This window comes from Amborella trichopoda, chromosome 1 (genome assembly GCF_054954075.1).
Source record: "Amborella trichopoda isolate Santa Cruz 75 chromosome 1, AtrichopodaSantaCruz75HAP2 v2.0, whole genome shotgun sequence".
Taxonomy (NCBI): Eukaryota; Viridiplantae; Streptophyta; class Magnoliopsida; order Amborellales; family Amborellaceae; genus Amborella; species Amborella trichopoda.
The window spans coordinates 44,436,250-44,456,974 of record NC_142336.1 but is presented as its reverse complement, the minus strand read 5'-3'; the positions used below and the strand labels follow the sequence as shown (position 1 = coordinate 44,456,974).

Sequence of the window (20,725 nt, the reverse complement as noted above, 5' to 3'; positions counted from 1 at the left end):
TGCAAGGAGAAGTCATTAGCTCAAAGATGGCTTGGTTCCATCTTTGGATCCCGTTTATTGGAAACCTCTCAATGCCACTGCCTCAAAGATAGTGCAATGCTAATTTTATGTCTTATGGATCAAGAATATCCATCGGTGTACCACCTTCCCAAAGGGTACTGCTTATTCAAAAGTATGACCCATCAATTTTCTTCCATCGTGTCTCGAGTGTGTACTTTTTTTCTATTCACTTGGCATCCCAGGTGAATGCCAAAGAGGGGCAACTATAAATATCCCTTATAAATTCTGGCTTAATAGGATTCCCAGAAGCCTTGATTCTGAATCCTAAGGATCATACAAAATCTAGTAAGCCATAATCAACTTATACCCAATTTAATTGTCCGAGATATGTCTCAAGCCATAGTAAACCCTGAGAACTTACCAAAAGTCCAAGAATCACTCGAATCGTAGTTTATGTTGAAACGTTAGGGCGTCGAGAGTTTCCAGGATGAAAAATGGCAAAATACCGCGAGGTCCGACTCATCCCGTATTGGACGCCACATGGAGAGTTAGGCCGTGCAACTCGTTGCTCGTTGCATGGCCCGATGGGCCCAACGCATCCCAAAAACTGTCCAAATCTGATCTGGTTTTTTTTAAGTCGGTCTTAGTCCAAAATATTCCAAAAAAATATGAAAATTAGCTTATTCCTAATCAAATAGTCCAAAATATTCCAAAAAAATATGAAAATTAGCTTATTCCTAATCAAATAGAACTAGGATATTAGATCATTTAATTTCAAGCCTAACCCTAGCCTCAACATATAAATAACCCCTCAAACTCCATGAGAAATCATCCAAAAAGTTGGAAAAATTAGTTAGGAAAATCCCCACAAATATCATGAAATTTCTAGAAAATTCAAAAAATTACGAAAATACCCTAAAAATTAGAAAAATTAGAAATTTTTTCCAAAATACCTATAAAATACAAAAAATTCTCAAACCCTAGAAAATTTGGGAAAACCTCTAGAAATATATAGAAAATCCCTAAAATAATTTAGGTTAGAGCTCCTAAGCCCAAGTCCTATCAAAATTGTTCTAAAAATCGAAATCCTAAAAATGAGTTCTTCTAGATTCAAATCAAAACTTTAGAGCCATATTTCAAGAAAGTAAGAGAATGCATCTAAAGTTGCAAATCAACCCACACTTCTGATACGGGTCCCAACTCCGGGTTTTCTAGGTATGTGATATTTTGATCTCTTTTATTTTTTTATTTTTATTTTATTCTTGTTCTTTTAGGTATTTATTCATTTATTAGAATTAATTAGGAATTAGCAAGCTTTTTAAGGTCTAATAAATAGATTTTGGAGCTGGCCCTGCTAGTAGGTTTAGAAGAGAACCAGATCTGCAAAGATCTGTGATGCCCCTAAACTTATAATTGAGTGACCCCACTCTCTCTACTAATTTTAAAACTTGAACTCGTTTCGTTAGAAATTCGAGTTGATCTCACTGAGAAATCGATCGAAATTTGAACATAAACATTCTTATAATCAAAAGAAGGTGGTCACGTCTTCAAACTATCGACGCACAAAAGGGAACAATTAGATTTAAAAAGGGAGTTCAGATCTAGAAAAGGTATATAACCTCCATCTTATCCTAATATTTTGAATTTTGTTTACATCTCCACTGCAATAAGATACACAATGCAGTGAAATTTTCCATTCTAATGTTGAAGAAGTTGCAACCCTAGAATGGAAATCTTAAAAATACCCCTAAATTAAATTTCCCAATGAAGTGAATGGAGGAAATGCTCCGGGGGGGGAACATAATTCCATTTGTTTTTTATATGTACGATCTCCTCTTCCTTAAAGAGGGGGTGAACGCAAAGGGCTTTTGCAACATCCCCATGCGGTTGGTAGATCAAACTTGCCTTATAAACGACTTAGAATGCAAGCCAACCCTCTCTTATATGCAAGGACCAAACCAGTGTCACACCCCTCTCTCTCCCTCTCCCTAAGCAACTTCAACAATCTCTCTCTCTCTCTCTGCCCTGGATGAAGGTGGGCTCTAGTAAGTTGTATGGGCTTCTCATTTTCATACCATTGGCCTTGGCTTCTCTTCTTTTGGGGCTTCAGCTATACCTCATAATCCAAAGGAATGCCTCAATCAAACTTAATCGAGAATTGGAGTATGAATGGGTGTTTAATGGATGCGATGTGTTCAGTGGAAGATGGGAGCTCGACCCTGGTTCCCACCCTTTGTTCAGGGAGGAGAGTTGCCCCTACCTTACTCAGCCGGTCACTTGCCAAAAAAACGGTCGCCCTGACTCTCTATACCAAAACTGGAAATGGCGCCCTCGCGATTGCGAGCTGCCAAGGTACTCGCTCTCACAGATACTCACATGTGCATGTTATTTCACCTTCTTTTCAAATGGTGATTTTTATTTAAGAGATTGTATACTATAAGATCATTTCTCTTACATATTAAGGTGGTCATAATTGCTACTAGCCATTAGATGTTAAATTGAATGGTTTGGAGTGTTTGACAAAGTTTTTGCTTTTCACACTTTTTAATTGAATATTCTTAAGACCAAAAGCCAGCCTTTCAGTTTATTTTTTCCAAAATACCCTTTACAAAATTATTGTGCAGTACTTTCAATACTAAACATATTTGACAGAGTCTGGTACTAAGAGTACAAAACAAGTTAATTTTTTTAAATGTTATGCCCCATAATCTTTGTACTGAACTATTGTAATCCTTTATGCTCGGTATTGGGATAACCAAAGTACTGAACTATTGTCTTTCTCATATGTTTGTTACTCTCAGTACCTAACAACATTTTTCACAAAAAACCATCTCTAACACAGTTTGGAATTGAAAGCGTATTTTGAAAAATACAATAAAACAGATGGACAAAAAGAGAGGGAAATGTATACAATGAAACTATACCCCGTGACGAAGGTATAACTGTTAAATTAAAACCACAAAAGTCCAATAAACCATCACGGTTCTTTAAGTGTCATGACGTTTCAAAACTACATTTGACATACAACCCGCCATGACCATCATGATTTTCATTAGACCGTGATAGCTTCGAGGTTCTAAGACTACCGTGGCTATTTTTGTCTACCCACTTAGAAAAGGGTATGGATAAGGTTTTGAAAAGTTTGGGGTTTATTTCTAATAATCCAAAAATTAAGGTTTGTTTTTTATAATTTTCCTAAAATTTTTATTTACACAATAACTTCTATTTGTTTTAGTTTGGTGGTTTCACATGTGAATGATAATGTGCTCTGGTAGATTCGATCCCTTGAGGTTACTGGAGAAGCTAAGGGGCAAAAGATTGATGTTCGTGGGGGATTCGCTTCAAAGAACCCAATGGGAATCCATGGTTTGTCTCCTGCAATCGGCCATTCCAGACCACCAAAAGTCCATGGATAAGATTCCCCCCATGCGGATTTTCACCGCTAAGGTGCCAAAATTTTCTTCATTTCTCTCTTACTTTACTATCTACTTCTTAGTATACACCATACTTGGATCATGTGCATGCAAATACAAGAGACCTATTGGTAGGCTGCCAATCGGTGGGGCTGGGTTAGGACCTGACCCGACTAGGATCAGGGTCGTCCATTGGCCTAGACCCGACCACAGGTCTTGAAATGGAAAAAAATATATAAACAATCATATTATATATTTGGAAAAAGTTGATATAAGTGGGAGGCTCTAAACAATCAAATTAGGGTGCACTTCAAAAATTTTAGTGGAAGATGTTGTTTTGATGCTCAAATATCCTCAAATTGATAATCTCGACCTCAAGATGCATGAACACGTGAAAAAAATGGATTTCAAGTTTGGGAAATAGTGCATCTTGTGATGTATTTTTAGCCTATCAATTTTCAAGATTTTCAAGTTTCCATGGATCTGTTCAATCTACACTATTTTTTAAGCTTTAAACTTTATAATTAGAGAATAAAAATATATTTTAAGGTTCACACAAAGATTTCCAACAGTGAAACACATTTCTCAACACTATTTGAAAGCTTGCTTTACTTTGATTGTTTAGAGCCACGGTTGTATACAAACCGCACCTATATGTTTTATGCTACATATTTACTATATATTTAACCTTGCACATATAATTACCAAATTGAGTTGGGCCGAGTTGGCTGAGATCCGGGCCAAGCTGCCTGGATAGGGTCATACTTGGACATGGGGTCCAAGGCAAGTAGACCCAGACCCGACCAGTTGGGCCATTTTGTGGGTCCATACCTGGACCCGTTCAAAGGTTGACCACACCTATTAGGGAACCATCAGTAAGAATACCATACGCCTATCATAGTGTGTTGTTATGCTACCTGTACATCATTCATCGATGCGAACAAGGGCCGGCAGAGGCCAACTATTCCTCATGTCAAGACCTTCAAATCCACTAAAGCATAGGAACAGTTCACTCCAGTCATTGGTTGTTGGCAGTAGTTCATGTTCTGAAAAGAGCCCGGATTAATTGGTTAACGCTTAACGATTTGCAACGCTATATCCTAGGTTCAATTCCTATGAAGGTAGGGCCCCTCTCCACTAACTCACCAAAAAAATGAGACTTTTTGGAAAACGGTGTTGTTATTGAACAGTGCAAGCCCAGCCCATTAAGGTTAAATACGCCTACTTTTGCTTGCCACACAAAATGATCAGGACCGCCACAAATGTTGGGGGTCGTGGCACAATATTCTGGTCTCCATTCACTAGAGTGACCGACTATAATCAAATAGTGCATGTACTATGCTCCTGCGAGAGCAGTATACATTTGCTCCCTTGGTGCAAATGTTATTTGGATCTGAAAATCTGGGATCTTTTTAAATATCATAAGATGATTGTTTTTTGAAGAAAAATTTGAGCTTTTATCCCTTCAGCACTCAGATCTTGCTGTCCCAAAATTGGACAACATACATTACACTTTGGGATGTAATTTCTTTTAGGTTCATAGAGTGTGATTGAATTATCTTTTTTTTTTTTTGTTTATTAGGGGATTAGCCTCTAGATTATAGAGGATACACCCCCAAAACTTTGGAGTCCTAAAAATTATCCCTAGCATGTTTTTTCCCCTAGGGAGCAAATGAACAATTTAAAACAAGAATATCGAATCATTCGGCTTTATCAAATTCTAAACACAGAGCTTAATTTTATTGGATCATTCCCTTATTTACGTGTATGGTATAGAAGTTAGGGCCGGCAACAGGTTAGGCTTGGCCCAGACCTGGCCTGCTTGGCCCACACCGAGACAAAGGTGCCATGGTCTAGTATGGTCTGGGCTGGGCCAAGCCACATAAAAAACAAGTAAAAATAGAAGAAAAATAAAAAATGGAGGACATGGGTTGTTAGGATTTAAAAACCCTCTGAACCCTCTTAGATGTGGAACAAGAATCCCAAATATTGGATCCTACCAAGATCGTGTACTCATCCAGTTAGAAACAAAATAGGCGAGAGTAGGAGCCATAATACGAGAAATAAAGCATGAAACACACGTCATAAGGACACAACGATTTACGTGGTTCACCACAAAAGACGTACATCTACTGGCATGACAAACTGAAATCCACTATACCAATGAAAGTTATACAAGAGTTACCTCTTCAATTCTCGACAAAACATAGTCAAGTAAACCCTTTTAGACCCAGTCTCCCCATTGGCATGACCCGCCGATCTCTCATCTTTATTCCACAGCTAAACTACTATCCAGGAAGATGTCATCTCCATTACACAAGCAAACCACTGTCCAGGAGGAGAACCTTAAGAGCAACCGAGCCTTTCTCTCTCTAAAAGGGGAAACCAACAAAATCTTCATGGGAACCGCTTCTCTACAAGAAACCAGCCTTTCAATCACAGGATGCAGATCTGTGGCATTTCTCTCCTTAGGAAGCTATCTTCTCTCTAACGGAAGCCTTGCCGATTCTGAGGAGGCCTTACATCTTTCTTTAAAGAAGCCACCTTTCCCATATGGTGACCTAAATAGGACATTTCTCTGCACTTCCATCATATATATATATAAGGTTAGGAGTCCACGCTAAATATGAAACTTCCTATAAGTGTTGCATATATTTCAAGAAGTAAGATATATACCTCAGAGTCCTAATCTTTTTGGATTTCTATCTCATTTAGGAAACTCATCAATATCAATTTCAACCTCATATAATATGAGATTTCCTTGTGGGTGATTTTGGATAATGAATATCCAATAGAGGTCGACTGTGCAAGGTCGTTCTGGCCTTGGGCCATGTCAATGGGCCACATTTTATGGCCCAAGCGCTACTTTATTAGGGTCGAGCCTAGCCACCAGGTAACTGTTAGCCCTAATCAAAGTTTACCTAAACACAGAAACTTATAAATCTCAAAAAAATATTTCCTATCAAAATATGTGCATTTTATGCGTGTGTCCATGTGCCGACATCTCTCTCAGTTCATGAATTTGATAGGATAGCAATGGGCCTGGCCTAAACGGGCTAAGGTCAATATTGAGACTTCTCTTCACAAAAACATAAGGATCTATCATAGTATTAGAACCATAGATCATCTTTGTGTATTGCTCAATTTTTTGTTGTTTGAGACCATTGATTTTGTTGAATCTGTCTTGAACCCTAGCGATTCAGTCTCAGATTTACACCATCCTATATTAGAAAGGGTAGTGAATTGGCCTTCGATCTTATCCATCTGGGCTTTGATTCAACTGAGCATCTCGAAGTTAGACAGAAAAACTGAATTGGTCTTGGATCTCATCCATTGAGGCTCCCATTCCTTGTCACCTTCTCAGCCCCCTCTGCTATTAATTTGACTCGAACCATTCTTCCCTAAAACCTGAAGGTACATTGCTTATAGTGAGGTTCACCTCATCAAAGTCATTAAAACTTTCCCAACTAAGAACTCTTCTCTCTGCACACTCAGTTACTTCGTGCCAATGCCTCAGTCGCTTTTACGTGGCTCTTTAAGCCTATCATGTTACCAAAGCTTCAATCGAGAATGGAATTCAAGACCTCTTATAATAAGGGGTACTAGCCAGCGTTTCATTCAACAAATTTGTTGATAAAAGCGGTGCGCATAATATATATATCACTTTTTCCTTTTGTTTTTTCATTTTCTTTAAAAAAAAGGGAGTTGGACTCAGGCTAGTTACTTGGCCTCACTCGAGTAACTCACCTCGGCCAGTTTCCGAGTATTTTGGCTGAGTCGATTTTCTGAACACTGTATTCAAGTCAATAAAACGAATTGTATTCTCATTAAGCCTTCAAGGAGCAGCAAAGCAGGGACTTATTTCTTGAGTGAGAATTGTAGTATTTATTCTATCAACAATTTGTAGCCTATCTAAATCTTATGGCTTCCTTTGATTCAATTCATTCCACCAAATTTAAATTGGACGGATTGAATTGTAGTTATTAGTCTTGGCTTATGTGAAGTTTTTTTAAGGAAAAAAGGCTATGGGAGTAAATAACTGGTAACAAATTATGCCCTAAAGCATCTAATACATTGAAGGGAGATTATTTGGAATCTAAAACGGAGGTACGAGAGATTAACAATCATAAAATTGTTACATAGGTTGCCAACTCTGTTACACCCTCAATTGAAATGCAACTCAATCGAAATGCAACTGCTAAGATGGTAAAACCTAATAAGCTTGTAAACTATTTCAGTGGTTCCTTGCCTCATCGTTATAGTTAGTTGGGCATATTTGTGGCATTGAAACTTGATTTCAAGTTGCCAAGGAGTTGGATCCTAAGCTTCTTAGAGAGGACGGACCATTACAATTTGAGAAGATTTACTTTCATGCCATGGCAATGGAGTAAAAGTTTAGGATGGAATTCATGTTTGGAATAGACTATTTTGTAAGTTGGAAGCGAAGAAAGCTTGGATCCACCCTCTAAATTCCCAACATCAAACTTTGAAATTGAAATCTGTAATTATTATCTTTTTCTGCAAAGGTTGACCAAATATTAACAAGAAGATAGATATATACTGATTACTCACTTTCATATCATCTATTCCAAATAACCATATTCTATTTAGGCTTGCATTATGTAATTTTTTTTGTGAATTTTGAACAAGAAATGCCTCATATTTGTCTTTGCGTTGCACCGTTCCCATTAAATGATGAATTATGAGCTCTAATTACATATTTCATTTTGTTATCCAACTTATGTGGGTCTAGCATTTTTTGGTGCTAACAGAAGTTCAATGCTTCAATAGAGTTTTATTGGGCTCCATTCATCGTAGAATCGAATGCAGATCATGCCACAAAGCATAGGGTGAAGTACAAACTTGTCAATCTTCAATCAATCGATAAACATGGTCGCCATTGGAAGGGAATCGACATCTTAGTATTTGACAGTTACGTGTGGTGGATGAGCAACCCTACCATTAATGTATCGTAAGTTACGCATTTGTTTCGTGCTGTGAAAATAGTTAGGTTTTGGGTTTGGCATTTGTATTTTGCTTTGATTTCCATGTGTTGTTTCATATTTTTTTTCGCTTTTCTTAATGTTATCGTCTCGATAGGAATGAGACTCAAGATGTCACATAGCGACAACCTACTATTCTAACCACCCTTAGGCCATGCCTTACTTAATATTTCTTCATATAATTGGCTTTGATTTTTAAAAATATGGACAAAATGATCAAATTTTTTTCTACAAATTATTTATACTGGAATTTAAATATATTATCAATGATGCAATATATACGTGGAAAACCTAGGCTTTGTTTTCTTAGAAAAGGATGAAAGAATGATCCAGGTTACAATTATGCCCTTGTACCTTCTTTTGTATCCGCTAAGATTCCATTAAAATTCATCCACACATTTATGAGAGAGAGTTTGTCAATTAGAAACTAGTGCCTTTTTTATGTCACCGCCTATTGGATTTTGTACTATCCAAAATCACCCCCATAAGAAATCCTATATTATGTGGGATTAAGATTTATATTGATAAGTTTCCTAAAAATAAATAAAAATCTAAAAAAATTAAGACTCTTAAATATATCTCTTGGTTTTGAGATATATGTAACATTAATAGGAAGTTTCCTATCTAGTGTGAATTTTTAACCTTATATATATATGGGATGAAAGAGTTGAGAATTTGTGTATCCTATTTGGTTCACCATATGGGAATGGTGATTTCCTCTAGAGAGAAAGGTAGGGTCTCTTGTGTATAAGATGTAAGATTTCTTCTTAGAGAGAATAGAACTTCTTATGGAGAGAAACATTGTGATTGTGCCTGTTGTAGACTTTGAAGACTAAGAGGTTTGGTTCTTGTATAAAAGCGGTTCTCATAGAGATTTTGGGTAGTTTCTCTTTTTAGTTAGAGAGAATATCAATTTTTCATTGCTCTCACGTCTCTATATAGTGTTATCGATAATGGTTGCTAGAAGTAAAGAGAAAGAATGGAGAGTGGTTTAAAAGGATTTGTTCAACTAGGTTTGGTCGAGGTTTAGAGAGGTAACTCCATGTCCCAAAATCTATGATGTAACTTTCCTCTGAGAAAGAATAGAGTTTCTTATGGAGAGAAACGTTGTGAATGTACCTTTTGTAGACTTTGAAGATTGAGAGGCTTGTTTTTTATAGAGAAGCGGTTCCCATGGAAATTTTGGGTAGTTTTCCTTTTTAGTAAGAGAGAAAGTCAGTTTCTCATTGCTTTCGCATCTTTATCTGGTGTTGTCGATAATAGTTGTCAGAAATAAAGAGAAAGAATGAAGAGTGGTTTAAAAGGGTTTGCTCAATTGGATTTTTGTCTAGGTTTAGAGAGATAACTTTATCTCCCAAAGTCTATGATGTAACTTTCAATGGTTTCGCGGATTTTTTTGAGTAGCTCTTTTGGTGTGAACCTCGTAAATCATTGTGTTCTTGTGGTGTGTGTTTGATACTTTATTTGCCAAAATCAACCCATCAAGTTTAGAGCTTCCACGCACAACAATCACCTTGGTAAATGAATGCGTCATCTATTGATTTTTTTGATGTACAAGGCAAATAAAAACATCTCTTTATGATTTTCCCCTTAACAAATTACAATCCACATTAATATACAAAAGAACTAGATTTGAAACGATCCTTATTGCACTAAATTAAATTATGAAATGCTATTATTTAATGTGCTCAATAGTCTATACAAGCCTCGATACAATCTCACTGAAAGATTGATACTTGGATTACAATCCAATGGTTATAAATAAATACATCTGAGGGGAAAGAATGAAAGTACATAGATATAAATTACAATTATACCATTGTGATTTCTGTCGTGGCTATTCTCCCCATGTTTATCATAATCCCACCTTATAGTTTACTTTTTTCTTTCCTTTTCTCATATCATTTTTATGCATTTTTTTTCCTCTTTTTTCTTATTTCTCTTTTCGTTCTTTTTTTATAACAGTTTTATAATTCTTATTTGCATTTTAAGGAAAAGTTCCAGTTCTTTATTATTTCTTCTTTTTCTTTGTTGCCTCATTGTTCTTAGCCAGAAACATTTGTTGATTTTTAGGCCACCATCTAGTATCTAGTGTATGGGCAATACAACTCACCCAATTTTGTATTACGTATCTGGATCTAGTCGTATTCCTTGGGAGTTTTGAAATCGATTTTGTAGTTGTGCAGAGCGGCGCCTTATGATCAAGTCCAAGAGTACAGTGCTCCAAAGGCTTATAGAGTTGCCTTAAATACTTGGGCACAATGGGTGGACTCTCACATTGATCCCCACAACCAAAAAGTCTTCTTCATGTCTCTTTCTCCAACACATTTGTGGTGAGTTTCATTCAACATCAAAACCACTATGCATTTCACATTGCCAACTAATAGCACAAGCAACACTCTAAGAGGTAGTGGAGTGAAAAAGTGACATATTCACACTTCCACTTTATGTCCTAGCCAATTCTTGACCTAATCTTTGTGCACACTTCCAAATCACGTCTTTGATAAGTCTTATACTTGTTTTCTCATGTGCAGGAGTTGGGAATGGAGGGCAGGAAGTAGTGGAAATTGTTACAATGAAACCCATCCAATCCAAGGTTCGTACTTGGGTGTCGGCTCAAGCACTGAGATGATGGATATAGTGGTTAACACCCTTCGATCGATGAATGTAGGGGTGACATACATTAACATAACACAATTGTCAGAGTATCGAAAGGACGCACACACTTCACTCTACACTGAAAGAGCAGGCAAGCTTTTGACAGCTGAACAAAGATCAGAGCCAAACACCTATGCTGATTGCATACATTGGTGCTTGCCAGGAGTACCAGACACATGGAATGAGATTTTGCACACATATTTAGTTTATCATAAATAAAACTATGACAGCTCAATAAATTTCAACTACATTTTTTATATCTCTATCTCTTGAGCTTGATGTCAATGCAACTCAATGGATATTTATTCATAGGTGGTCCTAAATTTTCCTAGAATTTCAACTAAGGAGGGAAGCACCATTTTCAAGCGGACAAAGAATAACATAAGAGCTAGGGTCTAAAAATCATGCTGTCACATAGAAAGCCTAGCTAAATAGCATAGTCACATGATAAACTAAAACTTTGTTCTGCAGGTGTGTGTGTGTGTGTGGTCCATGCACTAATGTTAATAGAAATAGTAGGTGGAGGGCTTTTGGCTGGTTACTATGTGATGAGCTGGATGGGACCCAAAAGGCCATTGTCACATATCTGTACAACTCTTGGTTGTTTCTTGCAGCTTACTTTCTTGTTTTTTTCTTCTTTGGGTTTTTATTTGTGAGGTTAGATATCCTTTTAGCACTTTGTGGTAATGGTGTGAACATGTCATGCTTGGATCATTCACAAAGGACATTTTTCTTCAAGTGTTTTCTTTGAGGTTGATAACTACAAGCGTACTTTTTCCATATTTATGTGTAATAATTATGAAGCCAAAAGATATTATACTCTGGAGAGAGTAGAATGCTCATTTACTCCTTCGGCTAAAACCCCACCTAGAATTAATTTTAGGAGTCCAAATTTTTGGGATGTAACCTCTTCAACCCTTTAATCTTTTAATCGAATCTTTTAATCGTCACCGAAGTTTCGGTTCAGTAAATTATTTCATCAAGTGCCTCCTTGCTTGGAGAAAAATTTGTATTTTTTTTTTTTGGCAAATGACATTTTTGTTTTTCTTTTCTTTAACAAGACATTTGGTATTGTTCTCTCTGTGGTTCGTGTACAATCAGAGCGAAGTATCATTCACTAATTTTGTAGTTATTTTTTTTGGCAAACGACATTTTACTTTTTATTTTCTTTAACAAGACATTAGGTTGTTCTCTTTGCTGTTCGTGTACAATTAGAGCGAAGTATCATTCACTAAATAGACGGCTTCAATAACATCTAAGCCTAAAGGGAAGTTGAGAGCAGTATCTTCGTGCATAACTTTCGTACCAAGGTTAGCACGGTTGATTATATCAGCCCAAGTGTTAATCGTGGGTAGTTGAGCTAAAGGTATCGAAATTGGAATGCAGAGTTGGAATCATCAGTAGTCAAGCAAAATAGCTATGGCCAAATCGCCTACTTAAGAGCATTTTCTTGATCCTAGAATTAATGAATTTATTTTAGAATCATAATAGCAGTATTATAACACCACTCAATGAGCAGTTCTTTCCGCCGCCATATTTTATTTCCATGTTGGTATTTCATGACTTTGCACAATTGCCAGAGTTGTAAAATAAAGAAAAAAACCCAATGAAAAGTTCTAAATGCTTCCATTTGCTCCATCTCATATTATGCACTAATAATGATTTACAGCAACAATACCTTATGCCGTGCACCAATGTAGCCATTATTTCCTCTCCTACTCCTACCAAAAATGCAAAAGATAACTTGCCTTTACCTTTGAGACTATTTATTAATTTGGACCAACCTCACAAATTTATCTAACCATTCGTCCCAAAATATAAGCAAAACAGAATGGTTTTTATTTATTTTGTGTAGTTGAGCAGTAAGAATCGAACTTGAGATGTAGTGTTGCTAATCGTCAGTCGCTAACCACTCAAACGCAAGCTCGACTCCTAGCAAGAAGGAATTATTTGCGGAGAAAGCTATTTTTTGGTGTTGGGAGATTAGGATCAAATCTCAATGTTTAAAAGTTGGTTCCATGTATCAGGCAGGCCAGACAAGCACCAATGGCTGCAATCTCTGCCTTTCGGAGAGGAATAAATGGAAGGGTGGGCATCCTTCCTAAGCTGGGAGAGGGTAGTTATGTCGAGGAGAATTGCTGGGCTCTTCATGCCTTCCAATACTGTTTGTAATGCTTTCATTTGTGGTAAGGGACCCCCTGGGTATGTAGACCCCGGAAGTGGCTGGGTTTGCCCTACGCAGTCTTTGTGCTCTGAATCATTCCATTCTTTTGCACTGTGATATCAATAAAACAGTATGGTCATTACTGCAATATTATATGGGATTGGAATTTGAGAAACAAATACCTGGGCGGTTAGGGTGATGCTTAAAAGCTTGAAAATATCACGCAAGTTCGTGGACCATTTTCTTTTTTGTCTCAAACATACACCATCTTGGTCCCAAAGAAGATTATGAAAAACCACAAAAAGAAGAAGCATAAACTATATTATGTTTTGAAAGGTATATAGAAAACGGCAAATATCTCTTTATCTCATATTTTTGACTTCCATATTTTATAAGATTTAAGGATTGAACATATTACTTGTAAGCAAAAGGTCGCCATCTTTTTTTATCTTACAACCGTCTGGACCTCTTTAACATGAATTTTTAACCCAAAGAAATACTAAAATAATACTCTCCACCGTTAACATTTTCTCTATCTCAAATCACTGTCTCTCTCTAACCCAAAGTTGTAGTTAAGTTCCCCTTTCTGTATTGTCTCTCTCTCCTCTCTCTTTCCAAAAATTCCCCTTTTGAAAGAAAATTATGTCAAATCGGTACGGCCAGTCTCATACTTTGATGTCCTTGCAAAGAGAGTCGATGTAAAGAGGGATATGTCTTTGCACAGAGAGTCGATGTAAAGAGGGGAGATAATTTTTATAGAGAGACGATGTGAAGAGGGAAACTTTTCTGCAACTTTGAGTTTTAGAAAGAGGTGGAGTTGAGAGAGAAACAGTGATTTGAGCGAGAGAACGTTAACGGAAAAGAAAAAAAATTGGAGGAGGAGGAGGAGTCATTTTAGTGTTTCTTTGAGTAAAAAATTCATGGTAAAGGGATCGAGGGGGTTGTAAGATCGGAAAGATGGAAGCCTTTTGCTTACCAATAAGATTTTCAGTCTTTAAGTCTCATGAGATATAGAAATAAAAAATAAAATATAAAGAGATGTTTTCCCAATAAAAAAATAATTTTTTAAGAGAGAAAATATAAGGTGAATAGTGGCCACGTATTTCAAGAGCAGAAAAATGTGTAAGATTTATGATAAAATAATGATTTTAAATTGGGGCCTTACTCATCATCACCACTTGAATATCTTTTAAATTACCTTTTAAGTCCTTAAAGAGCTAGATGGAGCCTCTCACTAAAGAAATGGGTGGCATGCACTCACCAAAAAGAGTATTTTTTTTTTTCCAGAAATTTTTCTCAAAATTCAATCCACAAACTTATTCATCATCTCATCAAATTAAATCTTATTTTTCAGAATTTTTCTCACAATACTTTCTAAGAACTTATTCATGGAGCATATATATGCCTTACTTGGCTCTAAACAAATGGCCCACAGGCTGACGCCCCACATTGGGGGAGGGCGGACCACAGCACCTTTCCGTTTTCTTGCACTTATTATTGTTTATTGTGGTATACAAATCAAAGTGGTGGACCAAAGGTTTAGGTAATCCAATTAGAGACCTAAGACTAGGAAGATATAGTGCATTAGGGGTATGGTGGGGGCTGATGACTCAACATAACAACTTAAGCATCATCTCATGAGATTCTTATTACAACTATTTTGGGTCTGCTAATTGCGTTTCAAACACATATAAAAATTAATTATGAAATATTTAATATTTAGAAAAAGAGCTCCAGTTGTGGTGGTAGCACCCCCATACCCTAGTAATCATGTTGTGGTTTCTATTCCCACTAATACCATCCCATTATGACTTTAAAAAAACTCACTCCTAAATTATTTGGAAAAATAGATAGGGGCATGTCTTCCCAACTAAATTACTAAAAAAAAAAAAAAATAATAATAATAAAAAAAAAAAAAAAAAAAAATATATATATATATATATATATATATATATATATATATATATATATATATATATATATATATACCATTATAACTTTAAAAAAACTCAGTCCTAAACTATTGGGAATAATAGATAGGGGCCTATCTTCTCAACTGAATTACTCAAAAAAATAAAAACGTATATAAAAAAATAAAAATCTAGTGCATAAGAGGTAATGGAATTCAAAGCCTTACCAAGTTAACAATAGAAAAATAAAATAAAAAAAAATCAAAACCTTGCGTGTGAATCTTTGTTCATGTGAAGCGTGTGACGAAGAACTAAGAACGTCTAGAAAAGAATGTGTTGTTTTGCTTGACGTATTTGAATTTCCTTGTAATCTTTATTCCTTTTAACACTTACTCACTAGAAATGCCACATTACTATGAGGAAACTTTCCTGGTAATTTGAATGATTACAATAAAATTTAACGCTTGACCAATTTCTTTTCATTCGTAAATTAAGTAATTTTCTTCCCATGGTTGCCATTCACTTGAAGTGCCACATTAATATAAGAAAAGTATGTGGGATATTTACATGTAAATCCCTATTTAAGTTCTCTTGTGATAATATATATATTTTTTATCGCTTTTTCTATGCATCAAATTAGCCTCAAATTTAACATTTTCAGACCTTTCATCAACATATATCTATTAAAAAATTTAAAATTTTAAAACAAATTAAATTACCAAATTACTCATATTCAATTCAAGGATAGTTTGATTATCGTACTTTGTTTAAATATTTTTTTACATCTTTTGTATGTGTATGATGATAAGAAGTATGAATTTATATATACATATATCGAAATACATATAAAAATAGGATTTATATTTAAATTACTCAAAATTTTCAAAAACTGGGGGATTCATCCGATTATGGGGTTCTCAAGAACTTGATCATCCCCCGACGGTTCTAATTTGAATAGGGCGATATAGGTCGAAACATCTGAATTTTAAAACACTAGAAAGGATGATCCTCACCGGTAATGGACCGGAGAAATTCCCTGGAAGAGGACTTTGGATTTTGCATGATCCACAAACGAGTCAGACCAGTTTGCCCATGTCTTCATTCCTTGGATGAAAGCCACGGTTCGATCCATGTCCTTGTAAACCTTGTCACCAACCCTCATGTAATCCCATCTGCTTCAAAAATGTTTCCCCTTTGTTACTCATCAATTACAAAACTTGTCGAAAAAAGACCTCAAAAGATTCATCCTTCACCTCAAGAGAAAGGCAACAGTTTAGCACCCTCCACTCTCACTATTAACATATTAAAAACAAAAAAAGAGTAGTTTATGTACTAACACTATTTTTTAAAAAAATTATATATATGAAATGCTTTATTTATAAGTGAAAATTATAAAGAATATCGGTCAATCCTTTTTTTTTTTTTTTTTTTCTAAAATTGGCTCTCGGTTTTGAGGACATCCTCAGACCAAATTTTAGTATATTTTTGTAGTTTTTTTGTTAGTAGGGCACTACCCTAAAGCACAAAGTACTGCCTTACTAATGAAATAGTTTTAAAAAAAATTTAAAAATTCAGACCAAGAATTCCATCCTTTGACCGAAAGAAAATTTTAAATAGTATAAAAAAATAAAGGTTGATCTACCTTTATAATTTCTACCTGAGCATTTCATATTTTAAAAAACATTTTGAGGTCCGCATAGAAATCACTCGAAAATATAAAAAAGTGGGAGCAGTTTAGGATTTCTCTCACCCTCTGTCATTGCCAACGTGGGTCCACCAATGCCATGAATTGAATGACAAAACATCGGCCCCTACCCATGCATTCCCATTTTCGATTGAATCGAGTCGTAAGGCTCGGCCGGCGGGCTCACTCACGACGTCTACAAGATAATGAGACCGATAAAACGAAACATTCACTCCATAGTCCTGTTCAAAAAACAAAATTGTAACAATATTGACTACATTAAAGGAGTTATAATCTCAATTGAGAATATGACCATTGATTTGGGGGTGTTATTAGCTGAAATTGGCATAATTCTAGAGAATCCTTGGGAAGTTTATGATAACGAGAGAGTAAGTACCTCTTCTTTTTTTTTTTTTTTTAAAAAAAGTTCTCATTTTTAAATTTGGATACTATGAGACCCTCTCATACCCATATGAATAAAACTCCAAAGGATCATTATTAAATTGACACACATCTTTAGAAAAATTATCAATAAACTCATTCACCCAAGTCCCATACCCATACCCATACCCATGTGATAACTTTTATAGAGATGTGTTATAAATGATGTTAGAGCAGCCAAAGATTACCATTAATATAAGGACAAGGTTTTTATATTGCTAGAGATATGTTACAAATAATGCTTCCCCTACAACATAATACTTATATACTTCCTTTTATCTAACCATCCATTTTGAATGGATGGCTGAGATGGCCCTAATCACAATGTCGCTTCTCTATATTATTTTATTTTTAATATTTTTTTTAAAAATGATTTTGACATCAAAATTTGAAAGATTCAAAGGGTATTTTGGTCATTTAATTTTATCGAAAAAAATTTAAATATTTTTTCTTAGGTGCGTTCCATTGAGACGATGACTTATACCAAATTTCATATTCATACAATTTGTAGAAAAAAACTAAAAATAAAATGATATGAAGCATCGGATCTAGATCAAACAGTGAGTGGATCATTTGATCTAAAGTGGACGGCTAGATGGGAGGAGAAGCATATATCTTTTACGATGTAGGAGAAACATAGAAACTTTTTTTTTAATATAATATCGCACTGAAACTATTTTAGAAGGAGAAAATTTACATGCGGTGCCACCCACATGTAAATAACACATTATCCCACTTCCTAGCCTTACAATCTGAATGAATGGTTGTAATCGTCCATGTCAACATGTCACATCCAAATGCTCTTTGGATTTTTTATTTTTTATTTTTATAAAATATTTTTTATCAAAACTTATGGCATGCCCTCAACTTATTGTGTTGTCCATAGCAAAAGAAAAAAAAGTGCTTTTATTAAAAATAAATATCCAAAGTGCCCTTACAGGTTTTTTAGGGTACTTTAATTATTTTATTATTTTTATCATGTGCACCCTTATTGGATGCGTACAACCCAAAATTCATTGAAAAATTATTCAAAAATAAAATATAAAAAGAATTGGTTCAAGATCTGACACTCAAGATCTAACTTAGCGAAATTGTGGTTGAAACCATCATAGTCGTCCATCCAAATAGATTAGTTAAGAACAAGGGTCACATATAATTTGACATAAATAGCAAAATTTTCCATTTAAAAAACCGGGTAAGTGGGAAAATCAAAATGACGTAATATAACATTATCAAGGCCAAGGGCCGGTCCGTTATAGACTGAAAATAACGTTGTAACAAACGTTGGGGAGGGTCGGGCTGGCCATACACGTAACGACAGGCAGTTAAAGCGACAAGAGAGAGAGAGGCTGACGCCGAAGAAGAGCCATCGGTTTCAGTTTCCTGAGCGCATAGTGTGATTGGAATTCATGTTAAATTTAGCATAAGATCACCTACCCCCTAAAGGAAAAGTGTGTATTGCTCGTAATTTCCGGCAAATGCGAACTCATTTGATAATTGATTCTTCAATAGCATCCATGCATAAATTTCTCTAAACTATTTGAGACAATATAGAACAGTCAAAAGAGCTAGTACCACATTTTTAATACGCTTAATTTGTACCCCTGATTGAAAAATTGGCTAGTTGGTCAAATTACTTCGCTCCGGCCCTTGTGGAGCATTAGTTGTATCGAATTGGGTGTCCAATATGGGATATTAAAAAATATAAAAAAAATCATAAAAAATCTAAATTTTTTTAAGAAGTTTATTTGATATATATGTTTTTATGTTTTCTATCATTTTGATAAAGCCATAAATATTTACTTTTATGTTTCCTTCTTTTTTTGGGATTTTTTCGAAAATACCACCAATCACAAGTTTGGTTCTATTTGTTTATTACTTTTTTAACATATTTTTTGAAGTGTTTTGATTAATCTTTACTTTAAATATAGATTTTATTTTATTTTTTTGGATCGATTTGTATTTTATATAATTTTTTGAAATTTTTCTTTGCTGTTACCGTACTTGACACCAATCGGGTGGAGTTACTCCGACTCTGCCCGAGTAATCGGCTTGGGCCAGGACTGATTACCCGGACAGAATCGCAGTCTAATACTTACTATGCTTGCTAGTACATACATGTAAATAACGTTCAAGAAAAAAAAAACATGTAAATAACAAAATCACGAAAAAAAAAAAGCACCAAGACGAGAAGAGAGAGAGAGAGGGGCAACTCACCAGAAAAAGCACGGAGTAAAATGCATCTTTTTTAGCCATACTGGTTTTTGCAGTGGGCACTCCGGCCTGAATCATGCATAAGAGGGACTGCCACTGATTCAAACCCAGCGAGTCACCCACAAACATTATTGTTTTCCCTTTCATCTTTGATAAAAAGTCGAGAGCATTGAACCTGAAATAAGTTGCACCGAATCCCCGAAAAACAAAGAAACAAAAAAAATTAAAACATAAAACTATAAACAGCGAGAGAAATTAGAATTAGATTTGCATGATGACAAATAGTTGGGATAAAGTTCGAATGATGATGATTTGTAGTACGGCAATTAAGCAACTAGTAAAAGAACTAGGCCACATATATGAATTTCTATTAGATGGATGTTACCTCGGCAAATCACAGCCGCTGGGTTGCCACCTATAATGGAGATAGAGCTTATCCGACCTTCCATTCTTTAAACAGTCGAATTCTGGATCGATGAAGGGACAACGAGAAGAGTCATAAAGAGGATAAGACTCATCATAAGCCCATGTACCCACGTATGGATCACACCCTAAACCGGATGATAATAATTCCTGGCCATAGTTTTCTGAATTTTCGGCAATTATCAAGCTGCACAGTGAGAGAGTAAAGGCTGAAATGAATGGAAACACATGACCCATTGCAAGAGACAGAGTCCACAAGAAAGACAGTGTCACGGATCCAGAAAAGAGAGCGAGAATGGGTTCACATGTAACCCGTGGAAACCATTGTACCCCACCCCCCTCTTTCTCTGAAAAAGAGATACGGTTTTTATAAGAAAGAAATGGGGGAGATTTAGAGGAGTCTGGATGGGTTGTAGAATTTGGACAGGAATCACTGTCCTTTAGCGGCAAGTGAACATGCATTCTGTTTGTTTAGTATTTCTGGCAAAATGGGATGGAAGGCCCGGCCAGCCACGGGGCCCGGAAACTTGGGCTAGTGCCAGCTCGGTTTGGCCTGCTTTTTTCGTTTTTTTTTTTTTTCTCTTATTCTGTCTTGGTTTACTTTGACTTGGCCCGATCCTAGTAGGGCTCACGCTGGACATGGGGGGCCGGGCCGGGTTTGGAGATCATTACCACCCTTATTATTTTTTTTAGTTTGGCTTCACAAAACTTTTCAAAAACGACGCCGCTGCCCCCACTAAATTATGGTGGGTTTAGGTGCCTGGTTGTCGATCACTCTGTCTTGCTGGTGAATGTCGGCTAAAAGTGGTCAATTA

The 20,725-nt window shown here is 35.8% G+C and overlaps 2 protein-coding genes across 7 annotated transcripts; one reads left to right on the top strand and one right to left on the bottom strand.

The window, feature by feature from the left end:
* Nucleotides 1-1,502: 1,502 nt before the first annotated feature.
* LOC18442183 (protein trichome birefringence-like 31) lies at nt 1,503-11,331 on the top strand. 6 transcript variants are annotated; one of them, XM_020672222.2, is made up of 5 exons: nt 1,503-2,352; nt 3,276-3,447; nt 8,186-8,385; nt 10,603-10,749; nt 10,951-11,331. In XM_020672222.2, exons 1-5 carry the CDS (start codon nt 2,030-2,032, stop codon nt 11,291-11,293), a joined length of 1,185 nt encoding a protein of 394 aa, XP_020527881.2. In that variant the 5' UTR covers nt 1,503-2,029; the 3' UTR covers nt 11,294-11,331. The 6 variants fall into 6 exon arrangements, 3 of the variants coding, with proteins under 3 accessions (XP_020527881.2, XP_088723233.1, XP_088723244.1); XR_016055744.1 differs by having other exon boundaries at nt 1,839-2,352; nt 8,186-8,345; XR_016055745.1 differs by having other exon boundaries at nt 1,839-2,352; nt 8,186-8,380.
* A 1,352-nt stretch (nt 11,332-12,683) lies between these two features.
* Nucleotides 12,684-20,250, bottom strand: LOC18442181 (protein trichome birefringence-like 38). The gene is made up of 5 exons (XM_011627968.3): nt 19,873-20,250; nt 19,491-19,662; nt 16,899-17,074; nt 16,162-16,320; nt 12,684-13,349 (listed from the first exon to the last, which is right to left on the bottom strand). The coding sequence occupies exons 1-5, from the start codon at nt 20,145-20,147 to the stop codon at nt 13,064-13,066; spliced, it is 1,068 nt and encodes a 355-aa protein (XP_011626270.1). The 5' UTR covers nt 20,148-20,250; the 3' UTR covers nt 12,684-13,063.
* Between the last annotated feature and the right edge of the window lie 475 nt (nt 20,251-20,725).